The sequence below is a fragment of the Malurus melanocephalus genome, unplaced genomic scaffold, assembly GCF_030028575.1.
Source record: "Malurus melanocephalus ecotype Western Australia unplaced genomic scaffold, MMel_1.1 scaffold_453, whole genome shotgun sequence".
Taxonomy (NCBI): Eukaryota; Metazoa; Chordata; class Aves; order Passeriformes; family Maluridae; genus Malurus; species Malurus melanocephalus.
In genome coordinates, this window is record NW_026623685.1 from 208560 (window position 1) to 223904 (window position 15345).

The 15345-nt window shown below is 50.5% G+C and overlaps 2 protein-coding genes across 3 annotated transcripts in view; one reads left to right on the top strand and one right to left on the bottom strand.

Moving 5' to 3' along the window:
- The window catches only part of DNAH17 (dynein axonemal heavy chain 17), a 35080-nt gene extending 34179 nt beyond the window's left edge, over positions 1-901 (top strand). Inside the window, exon 78 of the mRNA XM_057380493.1 lies at positions 193-901. Coding sequence (XP_057236476.1) covers positions 193-440 — 248 coding nt within the window. The 3' untranslated portion in view covers positions 441-901. The remainder of the gene's footprint in view (positions 1-192) is intronic.
- PGS1 (phosphatidylglycerophosphate synthase 1) lies at positions 312-15339 on the bottom strand. 2 transcript variants are annotated; one of them, XM_057380461.1, is made up of 10 exons: positions 15105-15339; positions 11236-11425; positions 10777-10854; positions 9786-9885; positions 9007-9196; positions 8506-8684; positions 7113-7646; positions 4250-4398; positions 2112-2254; positions 312-374 (listed from the first exon to the last, which is right to left on the bottom strand). In XM_057380461.1, exons 1-9 carry the CDS (start codon positions 15263-15265, stop codon positions 2135-2137), a joined length of 1701 nt encoding a protein of 566 aa, XP_057236444.1. In that variant the 5' UTR covers positions 15266-15339; the 3' UTR covers positions 312-374; positions 2112-2134. The 2 variants fall into 2 exon arrangements, with proteins under 2 accessions (XP_057236444.1, XP_057236445.1); XM_057380462.1 differs by lacking the exon at positions 312-374 and adding an exon at positions 375-436.
- Between the last annotated feature and the right edge of the window lie 6 nt (positions 15340-15345).

Consider the following 15345-nt stretch of genomic DNA (forward strand, 5'->3'; position numbering starts at 1 on the left):
GAGGACAGAATTTATTCAGACATCCCACACACAGTAAGGCAAACGCAGTCCTGGGTCACAGTGAGATGAGAACATGTCAGCCCTAAATACTACTGCGCCACTTTACCCAAGGTTAAGCCTCGAGCTCCCAGCATGGCAGTTGTGAGCAGTCCCGGGAGGTGGCAGGGTCCCCTGACGCTGCTGTCACTGCAGGTGCCCGCTGGGACATCCCCTCCGGCTCCATCGCCGACGCGCGGATGAAGGAGCTGACGCCCGAGATGCCGGTGATCCTGCTCAGAGCCATCCCYGTGGACCGCATGGACACCATCAACATCTACGAGTGTCCCGTCTACAAGACACGGACGCGGGGGCCCACCTACGTCTGGACCTTCAACCTGAAGACAAAAGAAAAAGCTGCCAAGTGGGTCCTGGCTGGTGTGGCTCTCCTCCTGGAGACCTAGAGTTCAGTGACAAAGGAAAAGAGCRAGGCAAAAAAACTTGCAAAAACCTCTATGTTTGATTGTACCAGAACCATTTTAGAACATTTCAATAAAAGCAGAGTTGGAAGTGCTGCTGTGTGCAGGCTGCTCTTGCAGCACGTGGGCTTCTCAGGGCGGATACTGGTTTTCCACTGGTGGTTTCTGACGTGGYGCTGGTGGGGAGCCAGACCACCGTGGGAAGCCAGACAGAAAAACTGCATGCAAGTGCCGACTCCTTTCCCTCTCCTGGCTCTCCACGTTCCCACAGCTCTTTGTRTGATGGCTCAGAGCAAACTGAGCACAAACACCTCATGCTCCTGCATGGAGCACGTGTCTGGCTGGAGCAGATGGGACAAGAATGTGCAGGTTTGGTCCAGTTCACCCACACCAAACCTGCACAGCCCAGAGAAGGTCCAGCTGCAAACAGGTCCCTCTCTGAAATACGTTATTCCTATTTCTAGGGTTTGGGATGTTGCCTACTCGGCAACCTACTCGGCCCTTTCTTCACAATAAATCATTTGTATCAGCAGTAACACATTAAGGTATTTGCCAAGGCCAGTCCCTTTGGCATAAAACAATTCACCAAAATCCCACCCTGTGAAATATTTGAACAATTAGTTCTAAAATACAGCTGCCTAAAAGTTCCCTCCCAGCTCACAGTCAGAGAAGCCCCAAGAGCAGRCACAGAGAGTGGCTTGCTTCTTTATAGAGTAGCAGCATCTATGCTCAGTTTTGACCAAGTTTCACACTTGCCATCAGCCTTTTTCAGGGRCCAGAAATGCTGTTTGTGGCACTGCCAGGTCAGAAAGCCTTGCTCACACCCCACCAGTGACACAGGGCAGCCTCACCCTGCACTCCCCCATGTTTCTACCTGGCTTCCAACCACCTGCTCTGCAGGATGTTATGGTTCAAGGTTCCCATTTTCAGCAAGCAACATCCCAAACTTACATCTGCAGCAAAAGTCCTCTCCAGCCCCTCCACAACTCATGAAAGGTACTCATATCTGTGAAAGCCCTGCTGGGGAGGGGCCACTGACAGGTAWGTAAAARGGATTTGGGAACATGCAGCATCCTGGACATGTGTGCACCACTGGCAACTGCACGGACAGGGCACGGCACAGATCAGTCAGGAGTGATGTCCTGAAGCTCACAAAGGCCTGAGTCATGAAYATCCAGGAGACCCAGGACACCACAAAACAGAAAAGCAAAACCAACTGCTCCTGCAAACCAACACTGCAGGGGCAAAGCAAAGMCCTGACTGGATACAAAGACAGAACACTTTAATTATTCCAGCAATGCTTTCTATTGGCCGGTCATAATCAAACAAACACAGTCTCTCCACGAAACTCTGAAAGGGACATTTYAGAAATGGGAATTTTATTTCCATACATGGAAAATACCACTGTATGAGTCATGGGGAATACCCCTGTATGGGTTCTTTGTCAGCAGCACTTCCAGAAATTCTAGCAGATGAAACCCAGTCTRGACCTGAGCACTGATCCCAATCCATGGCAGGAGAATCTCCATTCCCAGAGGAATCAAGGAGTGCCTGGTTTTCACATCATCTACATCTCCACTGTCTTTTGTGACACAGCACTGCAGCTATTCACTGCAGTCAGTGCAATATAATATCCCATAATAGCAGCAAACTCACCCAAAGCAGCAACTTTTCTTCTTTCAAAAGAAATTCTTGATCAGAGGTGTCACCAGCTTCACCCACAGCTTCACATAACGATTTGGCTGCTCAAACGTTGACGTTGAGACCACACCTGAGCAGAGGTAAAGCTGCTCTTGCTCCTGAACAGTGAAAGAAACATCATCTCAGTAAATTCTGAGCACTGAATTATACAATGATCTTTCAGAGAAGTAAATTCCCAGATAAAGCTGACCAGGGATCCTGCCAAAAGGATKCACCATTTTCCCTCAAGAATTTGCAACTTAAACTCTACAGAGAACAAGGGTAGACGGTTTTGCCTCTTTGTGTCCCACAGTTGTAAGAGCTGAGCTTCAGTTTCAGGAAGTCCTCAATCCCTCCTGTAATTGCCAGAAAAGGAAACCTCACTCAAACCTCCCAGGACTGCCTTACACAGCTCTTTCTAGACACAGCTCATGTGCTGCATTTGCAGATGAATGTGCAGTYGTGATCTCAGCTCAATTCCCAGAAACACTGGGCCCCCACAGGGTGTACCCAACTGCTGGGGAGGAAATGAAGCACCCTGCTGATAACACTCACAGCACGGGAGAGCAGTGCTCTGATCACAGGTGAGTGGGTTTTTAGCACCAACAGTCAGATTTCAGGATCTGCAGGCAAACAGGGAGCAGAACAGCTCCTGGAAGTTTGTTCACCATCTTTTTTTATAATTGAAGCTGTCACAAACAGTAGAAAATACTCTGCACTAAAATTCAGGGTGGAACAAGGAAGGAGGAACCAAGGTAATGCAAAGTAACAACAAAAAGATGAACCAACAACAGAAGTAAGACATTCGTGTGCCAATTTTAGAGCCCCCAAGATGCTCCAAGAGCTACAGTCAGCCCCACTGTGAGGATTCTGCTCCATCACCATCCAATATGGTGAGCTCTGAGTACTGGAGGCAAGGCCAGTTCCCTGAATCAATCTCAGTTCATTCAGAGAAGCACCCAAAGACACCCAGACCACTCACATTTCTTCCCAAATCTCAGCACACATTTTTAAAATGGAACTGAATGTTACAYAGGCAAAGTGATTTCATGGCAGCATCCCAGGAATGGATTCAGCCTTCTAAACAAAACCACAGAAAGTAAACACCAAGCCCATCTCAGAATCAGCTTCCAGCAATCCGGAATGGTTTAAAACCCTYTGAATGAGATCAGTGCAGCCCTGTGTGAGAAAATTCCTTTGTGTCACATTTCSATTGATTTTCCCCTTCCATTAGTAACAAGCAGAGGCAAGATATGAATTGAAATATTCAAGCAACTCTTCCAGYAATAGAATTGGTTTTGATTAGATACACTCTGACTCATCCCAGGGAAGAGCCCTGATGCAAGAGGGCAATTCCCATTGATCTTGCAGACAACTCTGCCAGGMCCTGCCTCACAGAGTGCATTTCTGAGGTCTCCAAGACACACAGAGGCATCGAACTGATCTGCTTTGAAACAGARCACTGCAGCAGAAATGACCAGGGACAGTCAGTTCCTGCAGAAGATTCAGTCAAGACTGCTGGAGAAGCAGGCAGGATTCAGAGCAGCAGCAGAAGTGCTGAGTATTCCAARCTGCCTAATTAAAAAAATAACAGCACAGAAAAACCCTGACACACTGAGCATCAAATCACTTAACAATGTTTGTGTCAAGATTATATAATGTCATATTATTATTCAAGATAAGAATTTTGTCATAGAACTTCATGRGCAACCCAGCTAAGAGAGAAACCCTGTTCCAGTCCAAGCTCAGATGTTCCAAGGGCCCGGCCTTGTTAGTCCAGAGCACGTCATGCCCTGGGCAATGCCCAAATGCTGGGGAAAGGCTCAGAGGTGCAGCAGATCCTCTGAACACTCTGCACATCCAGCCCTGAGCACTCCCAGTACCCGAGGGCACTGGGGACACACATTCCTTCCCGTTATGGCCTCATTTCCCAGCACTGGTACTTGCAGCAGGCAGCTCATCAATAGTCCCTTCACTGACAGCTCCTCAGGACTCCCCATGCTCCAGCTGCTYCTGAGTTATTGGAGCTGGAGGTTTTTATTGCCATTGCATCAGCAGCATTCCCGTGTGACCCAAGTAAAACATCCCTGCTGCATCCCAGAATCGCCCCTTACCTGATGGAGCTGCTGCTGCAAGGCTTTATTTTCTGTCACTATGGCAACCTGAGCTTCCAAATCGCGATGAACGGATCGATAGCCAAAATTTGGAGAGCCAATCAGGGTCAGGCAGGGCAGGTCACTCCCTGCCAGGTACAACCASAGGCCTGTGGGAAAAATGAGCAAGAGAGGCAGCATGAGACCCGAGGGAATGGCCAAGGGGGGCTCACATGGTCCCTTCAGTGCATTAAACACAGATTACAGATCTTGTTCAGGACGTGGAGAGCAGAGAGAGGCTCAGCAGGGCCTGCAGGGCTGATCCTGCACTGACTCTCGGGGTGCCCTGGCAAATCAGAGTGCTCTGACTGGGAGTGCAGCACCCCCTGCACCCCAGGGACACACTGCCCAAAACAACCCAGAACCAGTCCCTGTCACTGCATTAGAGGCTCTTTAGCACCACAGTGAATTCAGAAACACCAAGAAAAGATAAACAGGTGAAGAGACCAGCCCCAAAGCCCATGGTAGATAGGCCAGGTCTGTCCAGCCTGTCCCAAGCCAGTGACCAACCTCCATCCCACATGGATATGAAGAGGTGTCTCCCAGCTCTGGCAGGTGAATTCAAATGCCACTGTGCAGAAGAGAAATGCAAATGATTTCACTGCCTCATTTCCTGAGGAGCCACCAGGGATGAGATCAGACACTTGCCAGGCCACCACTCACCACCAGAGCTCCCACAGCTCTGCAAGCACAGAGGGCTGGCAGGACAGAGCCCAGGACAGGTTTTCAGGGAAAAAGATGGAAACACCACATTATTCTCAAGCCCACCACTGCAGCAGGGAATGAAGGAACAGCCCCAGCAGAGCCAGAACTGCTGCCAAGGAGAGGCTGMGTGGTCGCTCTGCACAAATGGAAGCAGAAAGGCTTCCCTCTCGCCAGCACAGCCCTGGGTGATTCCTGGTAGAGGTTTACCCCACAGCTGGTCACACACAGACTGCAACAAAGAAGCCGTAGCATAAAAATCACCTCCTCCTTAAAATAGCAGCAGGTTTCCTAACCCAGCCCCAGAGCAGTTCCAAGAATGCCTTGAGTAAGACACTGCCGATTCACAAGCAGTTCCTGTAAGCTGCTCCCCGCCCCCACAGCACACTCAGAGCTGGCAGCAGCTCCAGGCTCTCTGAGTGCGGGCTCACCCCACCACAGAGGGGCTGCACAGCCTCTGCGAGCCACAGCTCTGASATTTGGCACATTCTGCCACAAAAAAGGACCCCGCCAGGGTCTGTCTGGTGCCTGACCAAAGGCTGGACCTCTGCCCAAGCAGTAGCCATGAGTTCCTYGTCTTCCCAAGTGTCCTGTGGCAGTCCCACAGCCTTTATGGTTTTACGGCCATCTGGCAAGATCTGCCCAAACAGTGACTCACCTTTCCAGCAAAGGGAAGTGCAGATTCCCWGTGCCAGTCAATAGCTGTAACAGCTCACAACACACAGCCACCTGCCCAGCACCCTGCCACCTGCACTTGCCTGGAAGGGACCCCGATCCCAAGGGAAGTACCCGTGTCACCCACAACATCACACCCAGGAAAACTGCAGGCAGGCTTCAGGCTGTCACACCAGGACACTGCTGACAGTCCTGCTCACACATGCACCCCAGCTGTGCAGCACTCTGCTACACCAGAGACATCCCTGGGGACTCCACCTGCCACTGTGAATGTGGATACCAACATTTTACAGGCAGCAGGAGGGACCTGCAGCACAGCCAGAGTGTTTGGGGTATGYCAGTCAGATCCTGTGGGAGGCTAAAGGGTGTCTCATGTCTCAGCCCAGAGAGGAAGCACCAACAGGCACCATTTGCTACTGGGGATCYCAAGTCCTCAATCAGGAGCTACACTACAAGTGCTCCTTTTCCACCTGCCCTTCACATCTCCAAGGTTTCCTCCCTGTCCTTGTCCTCTCTGCTACAAACACCACATGATTTCTGCAGAAGGAAACCAGGTGAATCCAACATGTGCCAAGGGCAGAGCATGCCAGAGGAAGATCTGCATGCTGATCCTCCCAGCACTCTGAAGGAGAATGGAAACCAGGCAGCAAATGTCTCTGCCTGTCCCTTCTCCTAGGACAGGAGCTGCTGAACTCCAAGGCCTGCATCCCTCTCCAAGTGAGCACCACAAYAGAGAGCCCACAGTGCTGTCCCACAAGGCCCAGCTGGCCCAAATGGGACCAGTGACCATGTGTACTTAGGTATCTGGGTAAAGCAGCTCTTGTTTCTGGGCTCAATCCATGCCAAACCACATTCCACTGGGAGTTAGCAGTGCCCAGCAAAGGCAGAACCTGGGAACCACAGGTTGCACAACCACGTGTTTCCTGGAGGCCACAGGACATCCCAGGCAGGCAGGGACCTCCCTCCCCTGCACTATCCTGTGTGAGGTAAGAGTTTCCCTGCACTGCATTTCCCATCACRCTGTGCAGGGTGTGACACCCTGCTCCCTCTGGCACCCGCTCCAGGGTCCMCACTGCAGTCAGCATTCCTGACTGCTGAAAACAGCCCAAGGGATACAAGAAACTGCACCACAGCCCTGACTGCATCATAAACACATCCAGATGCTTCCTTTCCTTCACATCACRTTTCTCATCCAGGCAGTGTCTCAGCGCCACCACAGGGACAGCTCTGACATCATCCCTGGAACTGTACCGAACCAGAAATGCAAAGGCAAGGCATCCCTCAAGTAAACCTTCCAGGTTTACACAAGCAAGTTGTTTGAACCTTGCAGGAAAGTTTGGAAGGTAAAACCCAGCCTGGCATCCAGCCAGCCCCTCACTCCTTTCCCATCCAAATGTGCAGCTCTCACACACCTCTGAAGGAGACCCCTGGGATAAGGGTGTCTTACCTTTGGCATGGAACGTCCAGCCGGTGCGGGAGTACTCCTGGAGCTGCACCCTCTCCTGCTGCTGCAGGTAGCAGACCTCGCTGTAAAACTGGTGTTCAATGTAAACGTAGGCAGCAGGGATGGCACCAGCTACCCCCTTGGCACCAAAGAACCCATTGACCTCGGGCGAGGCCAGCAGGATGCGGTACTCAGCCCTGGTGCCCAGGATCAGGTCCATGTAGGCCTGGGTCAGGTTGAAGTAGCCAGTGGTCAGGTATATCCTGGCATCCCGCTCAGCCTCGGTGAGCAGCGTCTCTGTGACCATCTCATCTATCTGAATCCCAAAGGGTTTCATCTGGATTAAGGGATAGATCCAGGTGTCAGGCTCTGGTTTCACAATCCCAGATGCCTGAGAGCCTTGCTGGGATGAGAGGGAGCTGCCTGGCTGGCTGCTGTGGAAAGTCTTTGTGTGAAGGAGCTCCTGCCGTGTGCGGGCAGAGTTGATGACCTCCATGACCCTCCTGTTGGCAATCTCACAGTAAGCAACCTTGTCTCCTGCAGCAGAAAGACAGAGAGATGGTGTCTGAGACCTCCAGGCACAGAGCTACGTGTCATCTATTACACACCAGGAAAAGCTACTGACAGGACATGGATATGGGAACAAATAGGAAACAACACAGAGTGGACATGACTCTGTCCTAAGGCCCAAATCAGCCGTTTCAAGGTTGGCAGAGCTAGGCTACAGAAATGTTTGGCAACTGGAAGCAGCCTGAAAAATYCTCTGAGAAAGAATCAGGGCAAGGCTACACTTAGACCCAAGAACGAGCTGAAACACACAAATAAACTCCCACCCCCAGCCTGACCTTACATCATCCAGCACTGCAAGGCCAGGACAAAAACTGATGATGCAATCAGCCTGACACATCACCACCCTTCTCTGCCCACTTTTACGCTAATTCCAGTCTTCCTGAACCAATTCCCATTTGATTGCGAGAAGAAACYCTACTATAAAAGATTAATTGCCAACAATAGCAGAACATTCATGAACCCTTCAGAACATGCACAGTCAGAGCACCTGGAATTGCAACTGCTCATATTCCCAAAGAACTGAAGTTCTTGCTTAAGGCCAAAAGCAGCACATTTAGGAGAAACCACTGAGACAGCTGCAGAGTTATTTCCAGCCTCTGCACACCCTGCCAGATTAGACTGGAACAGCCACTGTGCTGGGAAACCTCCAACAGACCCAGTTCTAAACTTGAGCAATCTTGATTTTAATAGTGGATGACACAAAACAGGACASCCACAGTCTGAACAATAGTCAGATACCCAGCAATTCCCAAATGGATGGAGACCAAATGATCCTTAAACTCCTCTGAGTTCCATCACTCAACCAAGTGAAACCACTCCCTCCTACCTTGGTAGGGGTGTATCATTCCCTCCATCATCTGGACGGTATCATCCTGCTGTAACTGCAGGGACACATCTCCAATGGCATCCACCAGCTCCGTGAAGAAGTCTGCAATCTCAGGAGAGTCCTGCAGCAAGACGTAGCGGTCCTGACGATTGGTGAAGTACAGATCACTCAGGTTTGCACTGCAGAGAAAGGGAAGRGCCAAGTTCAGAGCGTGGGCACAAGATTCTCAATCTCCCAGCMCAGGCTACAGGCCTCACTCTGAGACAGCTGCACTAAAGCATAAATTGTCCATTTTCTTCAGAATCTCAAAATATTTTTCCCTTAAAGAAAGACTCTCTTTCATCTGAGAATCTCATGTGGAGGAACTGTGGTTGCTCTCCCATCTCAGAAGAACATTCACAGGATCATAATGCAAAGCTCAGATGTTCAGACAGCTCTGGAAGCACAGCCACCCTTCCCAAATCAACGATCTGCACCAAGGCTGGAGGCAGCAGGACTCACCCACTCAGGATCACRTTGTCATCAAAGAGATAGACCTTGATGTGCTGCAGCCCGATGGTCTCATTGAAACGCTCGGGGATCAGGAGGCGCAGGAGCCCCCGCAGGTTTGGGGTGTGGAACAGGGACACACGGACCTGCTCGGGAAATCTCTGCAGCAGTGGCAGCAGCATGGTCCGGGAATTCTTCTTGCCTGAGAGAGAAAGGGAGTTCCACACAAAGATCACACAGACGAGACACAGGGTGGGCACCCATCCCATCCACTGGCACTTCACATTTTCCCTTTTTTCTTTGTTTTTTTTAAATTAGCACTGTGTCAACATCCAGAATCAATCACAGGGCAGGTCTGACACTTCTCAAACTTCTTAWCCAAACCTCAGCAGCATTGGTAATACATCTACAAGAGTCACTGCAGATGTCACAGGTTCCTGATTCAGTGTGCTGCTGCTTCCAACAATTTCCACTCTCCTTTCAAAATGAAAATGGGAGCGAGCACGATGGGTAAGGGTAAATGCACTGACAAATGAACCAAGCAAGACTGCACAAGTCACACAGAGCAGTTTGGCCCTTCTTGCTCTTAGCAACTATTTTTGGAAGAAATGCTGCTCAGCTTGAAGATTTTCTGGGAATATACATTCTGGAATACAAAAGGCCAATACTGGAAGGTGCATGCTTTAAGCAAGTAGCTCCAACTGAACAAGACAGACACTCTGAAAAGAACTGTCTCTCTAGACTAACAGTAAAATCAGGCTGTGACAAAAAAGAAAAGAGGCAGCTCCTACCCCGGGAACCCCTGGTGTAGTCGAGGAGAATGGAAACTCTGAGGTCAGGTGAGCCTTTTGCTTGCAGCGATTTCTCCAGTGTTTCTTCTAARCAATCCACCTGCAGAGACAGTTCTCTCCTCAGTACAAAAGTAAACACACTTTCCAAGGGAAGTGCTCAGCAGCAGGAGACCATGGCCAAGACAGCTCCCACACCCTGGTGCAAGTCCTTGCTCCTTGTGCCAAGCACAGCCAGTTCAGCTCTTGCATCTGCCAGCCTGGCAGCTCTGGCAGCCTAAAGCCACAGATCAAAGGGCCTCAGTTTTACATGTCCACATTGTTCAGGCCTCCCAAGGGCAATTAATGTTAGCAGAAAAAGTCCCAATATCATTCCCAAATCACAGATTTGCATCACCAAAGACAAACACGGGTAGGAATTCACTGCAGCTTTACTCTTTAAGTAAAAAGTTGTTTGTCAAATGCAAATTCAAATCCTGTGTGCAAGTCCAAACAAAGCTGGGCACAAATCCTGTGCAGGTTCTTTCCAGCTTTACTCTGCTAGGGCATTTGCATCCTAACACCAGAACCTGGCCAAGGTCAGACTTCTCCCTAAAGCCCTCGGGCAAAAATGCTTTTGTTTCCAGAGGAAAAGACAAAAAAAGGCAAATAGCATAAAGCAAAGCTGACCTCGGTCCCAAATGCAGAGAACCAATCCCTCACCTGTGTCCTGCAGCTGKAGCACCAAACACAGCACTACACACCTACAGCTTGAATCCCATTCAAGAAAAATGCCACAGAAAAGGAGATTTCCATGACCTGAGTTTTACAAAGCCCCCCTGAGCACTATGAACACCAGGCCAGTCCTTTGTGTACAGGCCCAGACTAACTGCCCCCTGAATCAGTGCTGCAGTTTCCTGGCTCCAGGAACCAGACCTAAACCCAAAGCATCACATTCCTCCCTTCCACATCCCTCCCCTGCATTCACTTCCTTTCCAAACCCTTCCATACTCACCAGCTCCTGCTCAAGGACTCCTGTTCCCAAATACAGTGAGGCCATCACCACSCGCTGCTTGGCTGCTTTTATCTGCACCTGGAGTACCAAAACACAAATCCAGTTTCACACAGGGTTTGTGATCCTGAAGAGCCATCAGCTCAGAGCTGCCAGGGCTGTGCTCCCCTGGGAATCACAGAATAATCATCCCCTGGGAGGATTCCTTCATCCCCATCTCTGCACTGCCTCACTGGCCTTGAGGGAGGAAAGGGTAACACATGGATAGTGATGATGTAAAACACACGGGCTCTGTAGAGCCACATCCAAAATTCAAACAAGAATTCAAGCACAACAAATTAGTGCTAAGAAACTGAGGAACACATTCCCTGCAGCTAAACCTCTTCCATATGCAATCAGGCAGCAGCTGCAACACCAGGATTGTATCAAAACCATTCCCACAACTTGGAGCCCTCACCATACCTTGAGGAGTTCRTAGAATTCCACAGGGGATGAAAGCACCTTGACATGCGAGCTGGAGATCCCAAACTCTGGGACCAAATTCCTGATCCACTGGAACCTGTGTGCTCCTTCTGGACAGAGCAAACAYGGTGGGGCCGTGATCACTGGAACAGGAGGGGTGAGCAGTGGTGCYAGAAAGAGCCATGATGATCTGTGCAAAGAAAGATGGAGAAATTCTTTATTGTGAAACCTTTGCTTCCCAGAAAGCCTCCAAGCAAATAAAGGAAGAGATGCAGGCAGGAGCAATACATGGCAGGGATCCACAACAGCACGAATCCCTTTCCATAATCTGATCTGGATCACCAAAGCCAAGTGTGGAAACAGAGAAACACAGGCAAAACGTGGGAGAACAGATCTGAACATCAGCAGCTCCTTCCCTGAGCTGGCATGGAGGTGAGCAGAAACAATTCCTTCATCAGGACGACACGGGGCAGGAAGGAGCTGCAGAAACTGAGAGTGTGGATGCTCAGCTGTCTGGCAGTGCTGGGGTGGTACCTGTAACCTGTGACCTGTAACCTGTAACCAGCCACCTCTGAATTATCTCCATCACATACACATCAGCTTGGCCATGGACAACACTCYCTTCATGTCCAGCTTTGGTCTCAGCTGGGCAGAAGTTGTTCCCATTTCAGGTGTAAAAATCACACTGCTCTACAGAGAAAAACGCCTCAATCCCTCAATCTTATCCAAAAATAGATCTACAGCACACAAGGTGCCCAAGTGCGAGCCCCAGCAAAGGCAGAGCAGTTGCACCCCAATTATGACCCACAAAAGGAGTGACTATATCCCAGCAGGAATGTGCCAAGAACCCCAACAGGGATCCATCCCTCTCCAGCAATGCCACCAGCATTCTGCACAACTACAAGAGAGGGTCACAATTTCCCCTGCAAACCTCACTAAAGCTRTGAGGGAAACAGCAGGAAGCTCATTCTTCAAAAAGAACTTTCAGAATAAGTTTAATTTCTTTGAAGTCACTTGGGAAGAAAGCAGCTTACTGCAAACGTCATGCAGGGAGTGACAGGAAGCAAGCAGCAACTTCTCCTCTCTGGAGGTTTCACACATGCAAATTCATCCAGTCACAGAATAACCCCCAGCGTGAAGTCTGTCCACATGACAAAACCACATTTCAACACAATTAGCAGCAGCAGCTCCCATGAGATCCAGGAATCARTGAGAAGGGACTGAAGTGTATCCCTGAACCGTTCCAGTCTGCAAACCCCACTCATGGGCAGCAGAACTGCAGGGATGGAACTGGGGGGACTGGTCCCACCCTGAGAACCCTCAGCTCCTTGGGCCAGCAGCAGCCACCATCCTGTGGCCCATCCTGATAATTCCACTGCCACCACACACCAATTAGAAACCCGAGCAGAACCTTTACCAGAATTCGTTAKGAGGAACTTTTGGCTTTTCACCACAATCCAGAGCTCAAATGACCACAGATTCCAGGAAGATGATTTCACTCATCTGGTTCATGATACAACCCTGGATCTTCACAAGATTTCCGAACATCCTTACAAGGAAACCAGTTCATAGTGGTATTTCCTGGAAAATCCACGAGTTTGTCACTAACTATTCATCAGCACCCAAATCTGAGTCAATCAGTGCAGGAATTCCTGGGRTGGCGGGTTTCAACAGATCATGTGCACTGGGCTCAGCCTGAATACCCAGAAGAGACACAGATCACCAGCACAGGCTGTTAAAAACAAAAAAAAAAAAAAAAAAAAATAAAAATAAAAGAAAAAAAAAGCAGAACAGAAACACAAGAAATACCACTTTTCAAGCACACTTTTATAAATCTACAGAAGCTGAGCAGGACCTTCACACACCTTTGCTCACCTCAAGCCTCACAGGCCASACATGGAGAGCAGATTCCCACTGTTCCATCACTGCAATGGAGCAYGGCACACAGAGCTACAGGAATTCACACTGGATCCAGAAACATGGGGGTTTAAAACCCACTGAGTGCTCAGCCCATAGAGCAGTGGCATAGTCACACTCTAACCCAGCCCAGCGGGTCACAAACAACTCTGAATTATTCCCAGGGAGGAAGCARTGGCAAATTTTATGTATTTTACCATAACAATCAACAGAGATGAATGCTGTCCTCATTATTCCACTGGCCAACCCAATTACACTTCCAGAAGCCAGAGCAGCAGCCAAGCAGACACTTTCCAGAAACAGGATTCCCAGAAGCCATTTTCTGGCAAGGACTATTGGAATTGCAAGTCCAACTGTACTTGCCTCCCTGTCTGGAGCCAGGGGCAGCTGGCTCTATTTGGTTTAAACCTCTGGATTAATTTGGTGTAGGTCAATTTATCCCCACTAATCCCATCCTTCAGATTTTTCATTCCCTAAGTATTGTACAGTCTGCCTACACTGTTTGATCTTTGAACCCAATACTGAAATTTATACCTTGTTCAGCATTGAGAACCTATGGCTTTTAGAATTATYAAATAAATCCGTATTTTTCTCCAGCCACAGAGCCACTGGCACAACAACTGGTTCCCAAAGCAGCAGCTCGTACCCAGTGACTGACATCAGCTCAGTGACTACCAGAATACAGACAATCCTTAAAACCACACACACAACTACCAGAAACCACCTAACATTATGAAGAAATAATCAAAATTTCACACTGTGACAAACCAGTTTCAGAGGAACAGAAAACTGACTGGGGGGAACCCCTTCCATGTGCTCCACATCACTGAATTAACCAGAAAGATAAAACAGAACCAACAGGAACCACCTCAGATCCTTTCCGAATAAAAAGGTCACCTTAAATAGAAACGACAAACTTTTGGGGGTGTGTTCTATTTTTGAAAATGTAGGTTTGGTACTGAAACTCACAGTGGAGTCGAAAYTCTCATTCACTGTAAAACTTCATCTGCAGAGCCAGAGGTGAAGTGAAACCGTGGTTCATGATGCCATCGTTTCCCTCACACACATCACCTGGGGGATCTACACTGCTGCTCTCTGAACTCAGTGATTGCTGCCCCGGGCTCAGCCTAATTTATCTGCCCTGAAAACACTGATGAGACCAAATGAGAAGCGTGGAAACAATTTCCTTGGCGTGAACGAGAACACAGAGCAGATTGATGATCCTCCAACACCACGGTGACAGTCACCGGTCACTATCACCAGTCACTGTCGCCTGTCACTGTCACCCGACACAGCCACCACAGTCACTGCCACTTGTCATTGTCACCAGTGACAGCCACCACAGTCACTGCCGCCGGTCACTGTCACCCGACACAGCCACCAGAGTCCCTCTCTGCCTGACGCAGTCCCAACACAGAGGGGACTGGCACTGTTTCTGTGTCACAGAGGGGACTGACACCTGTTTCTGTGTCACAGAGGGAACTGGCACCGTTTCTGCCCCACTCCGCGGTCACTCCCCACACTCCGTGCCCACCCTGCCCCACTCGGGTTATTCCCAACACCCAAACCCGGGCGCCGTCCCGAGGGATGAGCTGTACCTGTGACAGCCGAGGGGAGCCTGGCCCTGGGAAAAGAGATATCGGCCGGCGCCCGATGAGAGGGAGAGGCAAGGAAATAGGAAATGAAAGAGAAATAACGCTCAACTGTTGTGCTAAAGGCGGTGGGACAGTGGGGCGAGCTAAAGGACGCTGTGGGTGCAGAGCCGACCCCGAGCCCGGCCTGGGGCACTGGGCTGCCACTCTCCCCCTCTGCAGCGCTTCCAAGGGGCTGGGCCAGGCCGAAAAGGGAACCGAGCGGGGATTGCCCCGGTGCGACACCGACTGCGGGGGCGACCGAGGGCTTCCGCTGCCTCGCAGCCCCGGGGAGCCGGCGGGGGCCCGGCCGCTCCTTACCTGCGGGCGCGGCGGTCGCGGCCCCGGGAGAAGCGGTCGGAGAGGCGGCCGAGCAGCGCGGCCAGGCCGAAGCGGCCCCGCGGCAGCCAGGCCGAGAGGCGCCGCCACAGCGCCGCGCCGCCCGCCGCCATCGCCCGCGCCTTCCGCTTCCGCGCTGCCATGGCGACACCGCCTTCCGCTTCCGCTTCCGCTTCCGCGCTGCCATGGCGACACCGCCTTCCGCTTCCGCTTCCGCTTCCGC